At 49.4% G+C, this 15,329-nt stretch overlaps 1 protein-coding gene across 1 annotated transcript in view; it reads left to right on the top strand.

Moving 5' to 3' along the window:
* The window catches only part of STARD13 (StAR related lipid transfer domain containing 13), a 77,829-nt gene that overhangs the window by 44,678 nt on the left and 17,822 nt on the right, over window positions 1-15,329 (top strand). Inside the window, exons 5-7 of the mRNA XM_077159010.1 lie at window positions 8,951-10,296; window positions 11,221-11,394; window positions 12,312-12,471. Coding sequence (XP_077015125.1) covers window positions 8,951-10,296; window positions 11,221-11,394; window positions 12,312-12,471 — 1,680 coding nt within the window. The remainder of the gene's footprint in view (window positions 1-8,950; window positions 10,297-11,220; window positions 11,395-12,311; window positions 12,472-15,329) is intronic.

Here is a 15,329-nt window from a genome sequence, read left to right as displayed (position 1 = left end):
ACATTGAGCATCTCTTCATGTGCCTCTTGGCCATCCGTATTTCCTCTTCTGGTAGGTGTCTGTTCAAGTCTTTTTCCCATTTTGTAATTGGGAAATTTGCATTTCTCTAATGGCCAGGGACATTGAGCATCTCTTCATGTGGCTCTTGGCCATCCATATTTCCTCTTCTGGTAGGTGTCTGTTGAAGTCTTTTTCCCATTTTGTAATTGGGTTGGTTGTCCTTTTGTTGTTGAGTTGAACAATCTCTTTATAAATTCTGGATACTAGACCTTTATCTGATATGTCATTTCCAAATATTATCTCCCATTGTGTAGGCTGTCTTTCTACTTTCTTGATGAAGTTCTTTGATGCACAAAAGTATTTAATTTTGAGGAGCTCCCATTTATTTATTTCCTTCTTCAGTGCTCTTGCTTTAGGTTTAAGGTCCATAAAACTGCCTCCAATTGTAAGTTTCATAAGATATCTCCCAACATTTTCCTCTAACTGTTTTATGGTCTTAGACCTAATGTTTAGATCTTTGATCCATTTTGAGTTAACTTTTGTATAGGGTGTGAGATACGGGTCTTCTTTCATTCTTTTGCATATGGATATCCAGTTCTCTAGGCACCATTTATTGAAGAGACTGTTCTGTCCCAGGTGAGTTGGCTTGACTGCCTTATCAAAGATCAAATGTCCATAGATGAGAGGGTCTATATCTGAGCACTCTATTCGATTCCATTGGTCGATATATCTATCTTTATGCCAACACCATGCTGTTTTGACCACTGTGGCTTCATAATATGCCTTAAAGTCAGGCAGCGCGAGACCTCCAGCTTCGTTTTTTTTCCTCAAGATGTTTTTAGCAATTCGGGGCATCCTGCCCTTCCAGATAAATTTGCTTATTGGTTTTTCTATTTCTGAAAAATAAGTTGTTGGGATTTTGATTGGTATTGCATTGAATCTGTAGATCAATTTAGGTAGGATTGACATCTTATTTATATTTAGTCTTCCAATCCATGAACACGGTATGCCCTTCCATCTATTTAGGTCTTCTGTGATTTCTTTTAGCAGTTTTTTGTAGTTTTCTTTATATAGGTTTTTTGTCTCTTTAGTTAAATTTATTCCTAGGTATTTTATTCTTTTAGTTGCGATTGTAAATGGGATTTGTTTCTTGATTTCCCCCTCAGCTTGTTCATTACTAGTGTATAGAAATGCTACAGATTTTTGAATGTTGATCTTGTAACCTGCTACTTTGCTGTACTCATTTATTAGCTCTAGTAGTTTTCTTGTGGATTTTTCCAGGTTTTCGACATATAGTATCATTTCATCTGCAAACGGTGATAGTTTTACTTCTTCCTTTCCAATTTTGATGCCTTGTATTTCTTTTCTTGTCTAATTGCTTTGGCTAGAACCTCCCAACACAATGTTGAATAATAGTGGTGATAGTGGACATCCTTGTCTTGTTCCTGATCTTAGGGGGAAAGTTTTCAATTTTTCCCTATTGAGGATGATATTAGCTGTGAGTTTTTCATATATTCCCTCTATCATTTTAAGGAAGTTCCCTTGTATTCCTATCTTTTGAAGTGTTTTCAACAGGAAAGGATGTTGAATCTTGTCAAATGCCTTCTCTGCATCAATTGAGATGATCATGTGATTTTTCTGCTTTGATTTGTTGATATGGTGTATTACATTAATTGATTTTCTTATGTTGAGCCATCCTTGCATACCTGGGATGAATCCTACTTGGTCATGATGTATAATTCTTTTAATGTGTTGCTGGATTCGATTTGCTAAAATTTTATTGAGGATTTTTGCATCTATATTCATTAGAGAGATTGGTCTGTAGTTTTCTTTTTTTGTAATATCTTTGCCTGGTTTTGGTATGAGGGTGATGTTGGTTTCATAGAATGAATTAGGTAGTTTTCCCTCCACTTCGATTTTTTTGAAGAGTTTGAGGAGAGTTGGTACTAATTCTTTCTGGAATGTTTGGTAGAATTCACATGTGAAGCCGTCTGGTCCTGGACTTTTCTTTTTAGGAAGCTTTTGAATGACTAATTCAGTTTCTTTACTTGTGATTGGTTTGTTGAGGTCATCTATTTCGTCTTGAGTCAAAGTTGGTTGTTCATGTCTTTCTAGGAACCCATCCATTTCATCTAAATTGTTGTATTTATTAGCGTAAAGTTGTTCATAGTATCCTGTTATTACCTCCTTTATTTCTGTGAGGTCAGTAGTTATGTCTCCTCTTCCATTTCTGATCTTATTTATTTGCATCCTCTCTCTTCTTCTTTTTGTCAATCTTGCTAAGGGCCCATCAATCTTGTTGGTTTTCTCATAGAACCAACTTCTGGTCTTATTGATTTTCTCTATTGTTTTCATGTTTTCAGTTTCATTTATTTCTGCGCTAATCTTTGTTATTTCTTTCCTTTTGCTTGCTTTGGGATTAGTTTGCTGTTCTTTCTCCAGTTCTTCCAAGTGGACAGTTAATTCCTGCATTTTTGCCTTTTCTTCTTTTCTGATAAAGGCATTTAGGGCAATAAATTTCCCTCTTAGCACTGCCTTTGCTGCGTCCCATAAGTTTTGATATGTTGTGTTTTCATTTTCATTCACCTCGAGTATTTACTAATTTCTCTTGCAATTTCTTCTTTGACCCACTTGTTGTTTAAGAGTGTGTTGTTGGGCCTCCACGTATTTATGAATTTTCTGGCACTCCGCCTATTATTGATTTCCAACTTCATTCCTTTATGATCCGAGAAAGTGTTGTGTATGATTTCAATCTTTTTAAATTTGTTAAGACTTGCTTTGTGACCCAGTATACGGTCTATCTTTGAGAATGATCCATGAGCACTTGAGAAAAAGGTGTATCCTGCTGTTGTGGGATGTAATGTCCTATAAATGTCTGTTAAGTCTAGCTCATTTATAGTAATATTCAGATTCTCTATTTCTTTATTGATCCTCTGTCTAGATATTCTGTCCATTGATGAGAGTGGGGAATTGAAGTCTCCAACTATTATGGTATATGTGTCTATTTCCCTTTTCAGTGTTTACAGTGTATTCCTCACGTATTTTGGGGCATTCTGGTTCGGTGTGTAAATATTTATGATTGTTATATCTTCTTGTTTAATCGTTCCTTTTATTAGTATACAGTGTCCTTCTTTGTCTCTTTTAACTGTTTTACATTTGAAGTCTAATTTGTTGGATATTAGTAGAGTCACTCCTGCTCTTTTTTGGTTGTTATTTGCATGAAATATCTTTTCCCAACCTTTCACTTTCAACCTATGTTTATCTTTGGGTCTAAGATGTGTTTCCTGTAGACAGCATATAGAAGGATCCTGCTTTTTAATCCATTCTGCCAATCTATGTCTTTTGATTGGGGAATTCAGTCCATTAACATTTAGTGTTATTACTGTTTGGATAATATTTTCCTCTAACATTTTGCCTTTTTTATTATATATATCATATCTGACTTTCCTTCTTTCTACACTCTTCCCCATACCTCTCTCTTCTGTCTTTTTGTATCTGACTCTAGTGCTCCCTTTAGTATTTCTTGCAGAGCTGGTCTCTTGGTCACAAATTCTCTCAGTGACTTTTTGTCTGAGAACGTTTTAATTTCTCCCTCATTTTTGAAGGACAATTTTGCTGGATATAGGAGTCTTGGTTGGCAGTTTTTCTCTTTTAGTAATTTAAATATATCATCCCACTGTCTTCTAGCTTCCATGGTTTCTGCTGAGAAATCTACACATAGTCATATTGGGTTTCCCTTGTATGTGATGGATTGTTTTTCTCTTGCTGCTTTCAAGATCCTCTCTTTCTCTTTGACCTCTGACATTCTAACTAGTAAGTGTCTTGGAGAACGCCTATTTGGGTCTAATCTCTTTGGGGTGCGCTGCACTTCTTGGATCTGTAATTTTAGGTCTTTCATAAGAGTTGGGAAATTTTCAGTGATAATTTCTTCCATTAGTTTTTCTCCTCCTTTTCCCTTCTCTTCTCCTTCTGGGACACCCACAACACGTATATTTGTGCGGTTTATATTGTCCTTGAGTTCCCTGATACCCTGTTCAAATTTTTCCATTCTTTTCCTGATAGTTTCTGTTTCTTTTTGGAATTCATATGTTCCATCCTCCAAATCACTAATTCTATCTTCTGTCTCTTTAAATCTATCATTGTAGGTATCCATTGTTTTTTCCATCTTTTCTACTTTATCCTTCACTTCCATAAGCTCTGTGATTTGTTTTTTCAGTTTTTCTATTTCTTCTTTTTGTTCAGCCCATGTCTTCTTCATGTCCTCCCTCAATTTATCGATTTCGTTTTTGAAGACGTTTTCCATTTCTGTTCGCATATTCAGCATTAGTTGTTTCAGCTCCTGTATCTCATTTGAACTATTGGTTTGTTCCTTTGACTGGGCCATATTTTCAATTTTCTGAGCGTGATCTGTTATCTTCTGCTGGCGTCTGGGCATTTAGTCAGATTTCCCTGGGTGTTGGACCCAACAGGTTGAAAGATTTTTCTGTGAAATCTCTGGGTTCTGTTTTTCTTATCCTGCCCAGTAGGTGGCACTTGTGGCACTCGTTTGTCTGTGGGTTCCACCAGTAAAAGGTGGTGTGGGTCCTTTAACTCTGGAAAACTCTCACCGTGGGGGAGGTTCGCCAGCCGAAGCGGCTTGGAAGAGTGCCAGCCGGCCCGGGGGTCCGAACGCGGGGAGGGTTGCTGGCCGCCGCAGCATGGGAGAGCGCCTGACCAAATTTCCTAGTCGGCCCAGGGCACCAAGCGTGGCAGGAGGGCGCCAGCCGCTGCAGCCCGGGAGAGTGCACCATTCCCAGCCGGACCGGGGAGTCACGTGTTTGGAAGGGACCCCGCCCGGTCACTGTTCTCCGCGGTCTGGGGATTTCCTACCCAACTCTCTCAGTTGGTCCGGGGGGCTCGCGTGGTGGTGGCGCCAGCCGCCGCGGCCCGAGGGGACTGCCTGCCCAATTCTGCCAGCTGGCCTGGGAAGGAGGAAGGGAGGGACTCCAGCCGCTTGCCGTCCCGCCCGGGAAAGCCCACGCCCCTCGGCGATCTCACCCAAGCTGGTTCTCCAAGACAGTCAGCCGTTCCAGGATGGGGTACGCCGTCCCTTTGATCTCTGTCGTGGCTCCGGGAGCTCCTCTGTATCGTCTCCACTCCCCCAGTAGCTGTTCTGGAGGAGGAAAGGTGAGGGTGGCAAGGCTGTCGAGGATGGTGGCGGAGGAGCTGAGACCCCGGTCCTCGTCCCCCGTCGCTGGGTTTGAATTTGGCGGGGTGGGTGCGCGCTACCCTCGGATCCCGGGCGGGAAGGTCCGCCAAGCTTCCCTGGTCCGGCTGGCAGCAGGGCAACTATTTGTTCTTAACCTCAGAAAAAAAAACCGATCAGACAGATGATAAAATCTTAAACAATCGTCCACTTCCACAAGTATTGCTGGGGGCCAGGCAGCGGGTCTTGTGGCCTGCTGGGCACCGCATGTGCAGAGCACGCCTTCCATCGGGGGGAGCGCTGCCAGATGAAGATGGAGCATCTCAAACAGAGCTTTACAGAGTGAAGCAGACTAAGCTGGACTATTGTTCTAGTTTGCAATTTACCAGAAACAGAATGGCTTTTAAAAGGGGAAATTTAACCAGTTGCAAGTTAACAGGTTTTAGGCCATGAAAATATCCCAGTTAAAGCAAGTCTATAGATATGTCCAAACTAAGGCATCCAGGGAAAGGTACCTTGATTCAAGAAGGCTGATGAAGTTCAGGGTTTTTCTCTCAAGTGGAAAGGCACTTGGCAAACATGGTCAGGGTTTCCCGCTCGGCTGGAAGGGCACATGGCAAACATGGTGTCATCTGCTTAGCCTCCTCTCCAGCTCCCCAGGAAGCATTTTCCTTCTTAATCTCCAAAAGTCGCTGGCTGGTAGACCTTCTGCTTCATGGTTCTGCGGCATTTTGCTCTGTTAGAATCTCATGGCTTTCTTGCTTGTTGTTCTCCAGCTTTTTTCTAAAGTGCTGCTTCTTTTAAAGGATTCCCATAAAATCAATCAATACCCAGCTGGAATGGGTGGAGACACATCTCCACCTATCAAGCTTAATACCTACACTGAATGTGTCACATCTCAATGAGACAAACTAAAGTTTCCAACATACAGTACTGAATAGGGGTTAGAAGAAACAACTGCCTTTACAAAATGGGATTAGGATTAAAACATGGCTTTTCTAGGGTACATACATCCTTTCAAACCAGCACAACTATTAAAATCAGCACTTAATTCAGTAGTAGAATGCTTGCCTTTCATGCAGGAAACCCGGGTTCGATTCCTAGACCATGCACCCCAAGAAAATTTTTTAAATCAGCACTTAAACAAGGATAATGATAATTTACAGCATCTGGAAAAAACCTTCATGGGTTGGAGAGACAGATAGAAACTGTCTGTGGCTCTTTTACGTGCATTAATATTGTGTGCACAGGACATCAAAACAAAACGGCCACTTTTCTTCTTGTTTGTTTTGTTTTTGTTTTTTATTGCTTCGGTTTTTGCTTATTTGTTGTGGTTCTAACAATCTAAATAATACAAAATTTCCCTGAACTGTTGGCCTTTCTTTTTTTCAGGAGGTTAACACTTTTTCACCTCCCTTGATTTGATTGTTAACCTCTTCCTGTCGGCCACAACTAGTTCAGTAAACTCTTAGAACTAGTAGACAGGGGCAGGCTTTCCACCCTCAGCCCAGAGGAATAGCTTGGCACAACTTCTTAACCAAAACAAAGGCGTCCTTACACGTCCAGTACATGTGTAAAACCACAGATGGTTTGCTGGCATCAGTAACTGGGTTTGGGATAGATTGAGAGGGCTAGTTGGAGCCAACACTAAATATTATAGTTTCTGTTTTTAAATATCTAAATTTCCTTTGACAACTTATCCTTCTTTTGTCTTCCCCAAAGTGATTTGCTAAAAGGCCTTTTTCAGATGCTTACTTAGCATCAGCTGCTTCCTGAAGTGCCGTGTGAGGTGCCAGCACCCACAGTGCCTCGTGCAGAGCTGACCTCCATGGGGCGTTCATCGCATCGATCACAGGGAAAGAAGTAGAAACGTTACAAAGGGAGTACATCTTTAGTCAGCATCCCAGAGTTTTTGCCTTTTTCTGTTTGCACAGTTACAACCTTTTCTTTTTCTTCAATTACAACCTTTTAAACGCTTTCGCCAAATCTTCACACACCTGTTTTAAAAAATCAAAGCTAATTTCCTGTTGTGATGTCAAAGCTGTGGAATTCTCTGTCAGTGTCTTGATTTTTAACCGTTCTTCTACCTTAAATGAGAATGATCATGTTTATCAATTAGCCAACTCGGACAGAATCTCGATTTTCAAAGAATAATTGCAAAATTAAAGGGGAGTGAAGGGGAGTGTTAGATATGTAAATGATAGCACATTTGAACAAACGCTGAAAAGTAAGTAGTATTCCATAAGGGATCTGTACAAACTCACAAGCCCCATCAGCAAAAAATAGGTAGCGCCTATTTTTAATCACATTTTATAATGAGAAAAGCAGACTTTGGAGAGGGTAAGTAACTTGCCCAGTGTCACGGAGCTCTGAACTGGTAATGCCAGGTCTTAGAACCAGATGCCAAAGTGAAATAAATTTAATTCGGTCAGTGAAAGTACCATATAAAGATGGTTACTCTGTGCTCGGCACGGCAGGGATATAAACAGGAATTTTGAAATGCGCCTGATGTGCTTCCATTTAGCAGCTGGAGGGGTGAGGGCAGGGGCTTGTTAGGATTTTAGCAGATGCAGAAGCACATGCTGCAGGAGCAGGGAGCCTGGAGCCAGGTGCTGGGGGCAGTCAGGGAAGGTTCCAGAGAGATGTGAAGTGTGAGCTGGGCCCAGGGCTGGGCAGGGGCCCTAGGAGGCCATCATTCACGGCCCTGTCCTGAAAGAAGATGGGCACGGGAGGGGCCGGGGCACACTACGCAGGGAAACTGGGGGGACGGTTGATATGAGGCAAGAAATGCCCGCTGCGGTCAGGATGAGAGGGCGCCGGGTGCCCCCAAGGCCAGCAGGGAGGCCGGGGCGTGGAGGGCGAGGGCAGAGGCTGCACGAGGGAAGCTGCGTGGAGGGGAAGGGCTGCAGCAGGGTTTCTGGCTTGGGTCCACTGACAGCCATGGAGGGGGTGGTGAGGCCCCAGCTGAGGGCTGAAAGGGGACAGATCAGAGTCTCTCCAGATGGGCTCAGGGACGCCCGGTGGCTGGCGACTAGGTTTCCCTGGGAGGGCCGGCGCACCTGCATGTGGGGCGGGAGGGACATGCAGGGCCAGCAAGGCCGTTCCTGGGGCTGCAGATTCAGGTGAAACCAGACAGGGTTGTGAGCGTGGGAGATGGGGGGAGGTGCGGACCCAGGATGGGGCTGGGTAGCAGGAGACCCCACCCAAGCAGTCCCACCCTCGTCTCCTGAAAACCGGAGAGCCCCAGCTGGCCAGCGGGCTTTGCAGATCATGCTCTGGACGCTCCCGGCTTTCTACTTTAAGGAATGAAGTTGCCAGTTTTTCTGTTGACTTAGAATCAGGTTTGGGGGTGAAAGATGAGGAGTCTGAGCTCTGAACTGCACGGGAGCAGAAGCGGGGTGCAGAGCTCTTGGGGAAGAGCCGTCAGGGCAGCTGCGTTTCCCTGTGCAGAGAGCACCCAGGCGTCCTGCACAGGCACGGGCCAGTCAAATGGCAGCTTTGCTCACTGCCAGCAGCCAAGGCTTTAGAGAGGCAGCTGCAACCCTAGGAAAACCCGAGGAAGGAAGCTCGGCCACCTGAGGAGGGGTCCTTCCAGCCTCCAGGGAGAGAGAGGGCAAAGGGGATGAAGAATGGGGCAGGGAGGGTCAGTGGTGCCCAAAGCCGGGAGGAAAGAAGGGACAGTGGGTGGCGGCCGGCCGCCTGCCCCGTTGGGCTCCTGTCCCAGCCTCGCCCCTGCCCACGAGCCTCTGTCGTGGTGTTTTTCAGAGCGACGACTCGGATGAAGAGGACGTGTGCATCAGCAACAAATGGACCTTCCAGAGGGCCAGCCGCAGGTGGTCCCGCGTGGATGAGCTCCCCACGCAGCTTCGCGGAGGGGCCCGCGACGGGTCGCCGGGCGCTGTGAAGATGCGGGCCACCCCCAGCAGTGAGAGCGTGCTCACCGACCTGAGTGAGCCCGAGGTCTCCTCCCTGCACAGCGAGAGCAGCGGGGGCAGTGAGGGCAGGGAGCCGCCAGGCCACGGTGCTGGGCTGGGCAGCCCGGATAGCCCAGCCATGCTCGAGGCCACCTTCGCCGGCCTCCACCACCCCCCGTCCCCCAGAGACAGCTCCGCCTGCCCTCTGCACCCCAAGAATGAAAAGCCGGCCAGGGCCAGGGCCAAATCGTTTCTGAAGCGCATGGAAACACTACGGACCAGAGGAGGCCACGGGAGGTCTAAGACGCAGGGATGGGCGGGGGGCCTGGGCCTCAGCGGCCCCCTGATGCAGCAGGAGCAGGGCGCTGTCACGGCCGTGCACCTCGCCAATGGGCACTTGCAGGGCCCCGGGCCCACAGCCTGCAGGCCAGGGCTCCCCGGCTCCGGCAAGTGCAGCAGTGACTGCGGGGGCGGAATGGGTACACCGTGCCTAAAGGAGCGAAGGTGCCACGAGGCCCACAAGCGAGGGGGCATGTACCTGGAAGACCTGGACGTGCTGGCTGGGACGGCGCCGCAGGCTGCAGGCGACTGCAGCGCCGCCCATGTGTTCCGTTCCCAGGAGAGCCTGGTGGTGCACGTGCCCAAGGATCACAAGCCGGGAACTTTCCCCAAGGCGCTCTCCATCGAGAGCCTCTCCCCGATGGACAGCAGCAGCGGGGACAGCTGGAGGGATGGCAGCCTATCCCTGGGCGGGCAGCAGGGCCCCAGTGCCAGGGAGCCCCGACTCGCGGCCTCCTGCCCTCGGGAAAGCCGTGTGAGCATCTACGACAATGTGCCAGGCGCCCACCTGTACGCCAGCACAGGGGATCTCCTAGATCTGGAGAAGGACCACCTGTTCCCCCACCTGGACGACGTCCTGCAGCATGTTAGCGGGCTCCAGGAGGTGGTGGACAGCTGGTCCAGAAACGTCCTGCCTGAACTACAGACAGAGGACGGCTCGGTCGGTGAGCCCAGTCTCGTCCCCTTCCCCTCTCCTAACCGGATCACCCTAGATTTCGAAGGAAACTCCATCTCCGAAGGTCGTACCACGCCCAGTGACGTCGAAAGAGATGGGGCGTCTCTCAATGAGTCCGAGGCCCCCGGGGCCACAGAGAGGAGGGACTCCGGTGTCGGGGCGTCTCTGACCAGACCAAGCAGGTGAGTGGCAGTTGTCACGTGCATTTCAATCCCCTTCTTGTTCTTTGTGGCTCACCAACCCATCTATAGAGCCCTCAGTGTAGACTGGGAGCTGTCCTCGGGCACACGCGTGGTTAGGAATTGCTCAGCCAGAGGGATCCTCTGCGCAGGCGGCACGGAACAGAGTCCGTGTTCACTATTAAGCTTTCTGGGTCTTCACCTGTAAGCCACTCTTGCTTTTGCTCCAGAACCTCATCTGAGCTTCCTACGTGAGCTCGCTGGTTCCCGCACACAGGCGTCCTGGGGCCCACAGCGGGGCCGACTACGGTGGCTCCTCCTAAAATGTTGTGCTTAGTAATCCTTTGTGAAATTCATGAGGTCTGAGGTGTGTAAAATGCCAATTACAAAGCACATAAAAGCTGATTTACGATGACTGTTTCAGGCCCCTGAAAAAGTGACCCTGGGCCAGCCCCACGAGCGGAATCAGCACCCCTGTCCGTGTCTCTGGCTGAGGCGATGGCCCTGCAGGGGTTCAGCCTTCCCCGGGCCTTCACCCCCAGGCTCCTCTCAGCCCAAGTGCAGGGGGACAGGGGGCGCGACAGCACGATGGCCCGGACATTCTCCCTCCCCCTCCCTCTCTCTGGGCCTCTCAGCCTCTCTCTGTCTCCATGCTGCTGTCAACACTTTGGGGATGAACACAGCAGTTTCTTGTGTTGCTCTGTAGACCTCCTGGTGAAACAGGTGCCCTGACTTTCTCAGGTTTGTCGGGACTTTGGGAACCCTTGGGTATGTGTGTCTGTCTGTCCCAACGTGTCCTCTCTTTCCCTCTGCGCTGTCGTTTCCTTGCTCCGGGAGCTCGCTGGTGCACCGCCTGCAAACCGGTAAGGCCCGCGTCCCCTAGCACATGCCCCAGGTAACGGGCCTCCCTGATGGTGTCCCTGGCAGGCGACTCCACTCAGATGGTGTCCAGCTCTCATACCAGCCTCGGCCGGCGGCGGCATCGGCTCTCATCGGCACCCAGACAGCCGGGCAGCTGGATCTGCTGCGGCGCTTCTCCCTGCTGCGCCTCACGGCTGTCGTGGAAAGCTGCTCCCTGTCCAGCAAGCACAGCTGGGCCCGGTAGGTGGCTCGGTGCTCCGGGCAGGCCCTGGAAACCCCTGGCCCCACTGGCTGGATTCGGCCTGCTCCTGTGTGGCTCTGGCTGGCTTCTGGGGAGGTTGGTCAGGATCCCAGAGAGGAAAGACCAGAAGAGGGTGGCTGGCTGTGCACAGAGGAAGTAAAAGTAAACTTGGCACAAGATGCGCCTGGGGTTTGCAAAGGTGCACCTACTACCTCTCTCAGGGCTGGTGTGGGCTCAAGACGTGGGGGGGCCGGAGGCACCCAGTCTTCACACACAGCCTCTGTGCCGCTGGCACACCCGAAAGTGCGCACTGAGGCTTTGTCACCAGGAATTGGCGACATGTATGCTGAACTTGACCATGAACCTGTTTTACATGATTTGGCAGGTTTGAAAAAATGTGATGTGTCCAAATTGTTCTGTGTGATATATCATCTATGTAAAATAATTGACCAGGCTTTTATAAAATACTTTAAAAAGTTATGAATGGCTTATCCAAATCAGTATGTGCTTGCATATTATAATCTCCTTTAAAGAAATTGCAGCTGGTCTGAGAAAAGCAAGTATGTGGTCCAGAAATGCATTTCACCTCCTCTCACTTCCTCTTCCTCCGTCCCAAAGCACCTTTAAATGTGCTGCCTTGTTGGGGCTGCTCAGGGCTACCCATGTCAAAGGTAGACAGGAGAGGTGTGCCCGCAGTGGGGAGCAGGGAGGTAGCGACGCATCCCGCTAATGTGCGTCATCAGAAGTGACAGCCGGGCCAGGGCGTGGGCAGTGCGTCCCCAGACCATGGACCCCTGGGAGGGAGACTGTGGCTCCCCTGCACCCAGTGGGCCTCACTGAAGCTCGGCAGCCCCGGGGCCCCCCACTGCTCCGCCCCATGTGCCCAGAGGCGTGACCCCCTTTCTGTGCCTTGCAGGTCAGTGCCCAAGTTCATGAGGAGGATGAAGGTCCCCGACTACAGGGGCAGGGCCGTGTTCGGCGTCCCACTCATGGTCCACGTGCAGAGGACCGGGCAGCCCCTGCCACGCAGCATCCAGCAGGCCCTGAGCTTCCTGCGCAGCCACTGCCTCGACCAGGTACCACTGGGAGCCTGCGGCCTGTCCCCGCTAGGTCTCTCCAGGTCAGGGGACACCTGCCCCTCAGGAAAAGGCCCCACAGTCTCTCTCTGACAAAACTGAATTTGACTGGACGAGAGTGTTGGGGCTGTCGGGGTCACGTCATCACTGGCGGTGTCCACGTGGCCCAGGAGCGACGCAGGCGCCCGCGGGAGCGGTATGCACCCTCAAGCCGGTGCCAGACGCTCCCTCCGCCTGCCCCAATGTCCCTTCGAAGTGCTGCGCACTCCCACCCAGGCCACACTCGGTCTGGCCATCCCTGTGCCGTTTTTTGAAAACAGAATTCTGTTTATATGACTCTCTTCATTAATTCTTTTCTTTTTGAAGCAGCTGTGAAAACTTACACCGAAGGCAGGTTTAGTTACCTTTGTCAAATGTACAAGTAAAATGCAAAAACAGTTTTGGCTAAATCAAACATCCCCTCATCTGTAGAGCTGATTAAAAAGCTCACACAGAGTGAGCTACGCAGAGACCGTCCTCTGCGTCTGCATTGCAAAAGGAGTATCACCGCGGGCCAGCACCGCGCATCCCCGCACCCACCCGAGCTCCATGCCCACCGGCCTCTCAGACATGCTGTCTAAAATCAAAATCATGTTCCTGCTTGGTGGGTTGTGACCTTGAGTGGCATGGACCTTTTCAGGCAGTAGTTCCCTATCAGTCTTTCGTTCACCCTGCCCTTTAACATCACGTGGAGAATCCGAGGGTTTTTTGTACTTTGTGCTGACTCACCTTGACCGTTGTCTCAGTGGACAGGACTCACAGAGCCAACTGTGGATGCTCATCAATCCCCAGAGCAGAGGCACACTGAGAAGCGGGCGGCACCTCCGGGAGTCAGACCCCACTTGTCAGTGGAGTGAAGTGGCAGTAACTTCTTCACTTGGTACTGTCTCTGATCTGAACAGATGGCCTTCTCCATCCCTTTCCACGCCTCATGCAGACGGTTTAGCTTGTTAAAGCTGCTGGAAAGCAATGTACCAGAAATGGAACAGCTTTTGAAAGGAGAATTTATTAAGTTGCAAGTTTACCGTTCTAAGCCCATAAAAATGTCCAAATTAAGACAGCCAGAGAGAGATAACTTGACTCTAAAGAAAGAACTGATGTTGTTCGGGGTTTCTCTCAGCTGGGAGGGCACATGGCCACATCTGCTAGCTTTCTCTCCTCATTTCCTCAGGCTTCCCTGGGGGCATCTCCTTCTGCATCTCCCAAGGTCTTTGGCTGCACCGGCTCTGTTAGTTCTAAAGCTTTCTCCAAATGGTTTCCTCTGAAAGGGTTCCTCACTGTGAATGAGTGGAGGCACATCTCCATGGAGACCATCAAAAGTTACCAGCCACAATTAGTGGGTCACAGCTACATGGGAACATTAGCTTTTCGATTAGCGAACTCGGCTTTTCTGGGGCCCACCACAGATTCAAACCTGCATCACAGAGAACATCAGAATACACCTTCTGCCGTGTTTCATGTCACAGTCAAGGTGGGGGAGGTGGTTGTGGTGATGCTGGCAGCAGCCGTGCTTTGAGAAGCAGCCTTCACAGGGTGCCTCTCCTTTCTCAGGGAACAGGGCAGCAGGCGTCCTCTTCCAGACCCCGCGAGTGCACTCACTGACTCATGAGAAACTCCCAGGAATTTTTAAAATTTATTTTAGAGGTTTTACCAGGTACACACATTATTCAAAGCTGAGTATTCTAGGAGTGTTTATTGAGAAAACTGTTTGGAGGAGTGAATATTTGGAAATAACCACTCATTCTTAGTTTCAGCTTTTCTTTATGGTTATTTTCCCTTTCTCTAGTTTTCCAAGTGTTCAGAGTATTTGCAGCCATGCACCAAGGGCTCTTCCGGGCCCCGGGTATGTCCAGCCTGGCTCTCAGCCACTTCTCGTAGTCTTTGGCTCTGCCCTTGACAAAGTGCAGAGAGTAGGTGGCTCCACGGCCAGTGCACGCACGTCAGCTTCCCGCAGAGAAAAAGGAGCTGTTCGAGGACGCCCGCAGGAAGTGCCGCTGCCTGTGCCTTTGCCTAGTGATGCTGCCTCTCCTGTGCACACCGTGGGCTTCAGGCCGTGTCCACAGGGCCTGTCCACAGGGCTCATCCACAGGGTCCATGTCCACAGGGCCTGCGACCACAGGGCTCATCCACAGGACCTGTGTCCACAGGGCCCGTGTCCACAGGACCCGTGTCCACCGCTGCCTCTGAGCCTCCCGGTCACACTGCATGTGCAGCTCCTGGCAGCGGCCGAGCCTGCAGCCCTTCTCCTCGGTCTGGAAGGCACCATGCTACCTCTCCTTGGTGTTAGTAAGTTGAAAAGTGAATGCCGGTGAAGCTTTGTAGGAAAATGCTCATTTCAAAGACATAAACACTGCTTCCAAATGCAAGCGAAATGAACAAGGCAGTGTTGTGTGTGTGTTACCACAAGGAAAAAAAATTCAAAAAATGAGTAAAGCATCCCTTCTCTTGATCAGTCAGGAATGAGGTGCCCTTTGACGACCCAGAAGCACTTTTGCAGCAGCTGCTCCCACACCGAGAAGCCCGTCCTGGGGGCCTCTCCCACTCCCTTCCCACTCCCCCTTCCGCATGGGAGAGGCGGAAGCCTCAGAGGCCAGCTCCCAGCCCCGGGAAAAGGATGGTGGTGACACGAAGGAAACAAGGGGAAATTAGAGAAACAGAAAGGAAATAAAGGAACCAGGCCCAAGAAGAAGACTTTGCTAGAGATCTACGAGCCAAACCACAGAGAGTAGAATCAGGAGTCAGGAGAGGACGGGAGCCAGGCCGAAAAGAAGGGAGAGGCCCTGGGCGAGAGGACAGTCTCTCTGCTGATTGCACCTCCG

Source organism: Tamandua tetradactyla, chromosome 4 (genome assembly GCF_023851605.1).
Source record: "Tamandua tetradactyla isolate mTamTet1 chromosome 4, mTamTet1.pri, whole genome shotgun sequence".
NCBI lineage: Eukaryota > Metazoa > Chordata > Mammalia > Pilosa > Myrmecophagidae > Tamandua > Tamandua tetradactyla.
The sequence above is the reverse complement of the archived record's forward strand: the minus strand, read 5'-3'. Positions and strand labels throughout refer to the sequence as shown.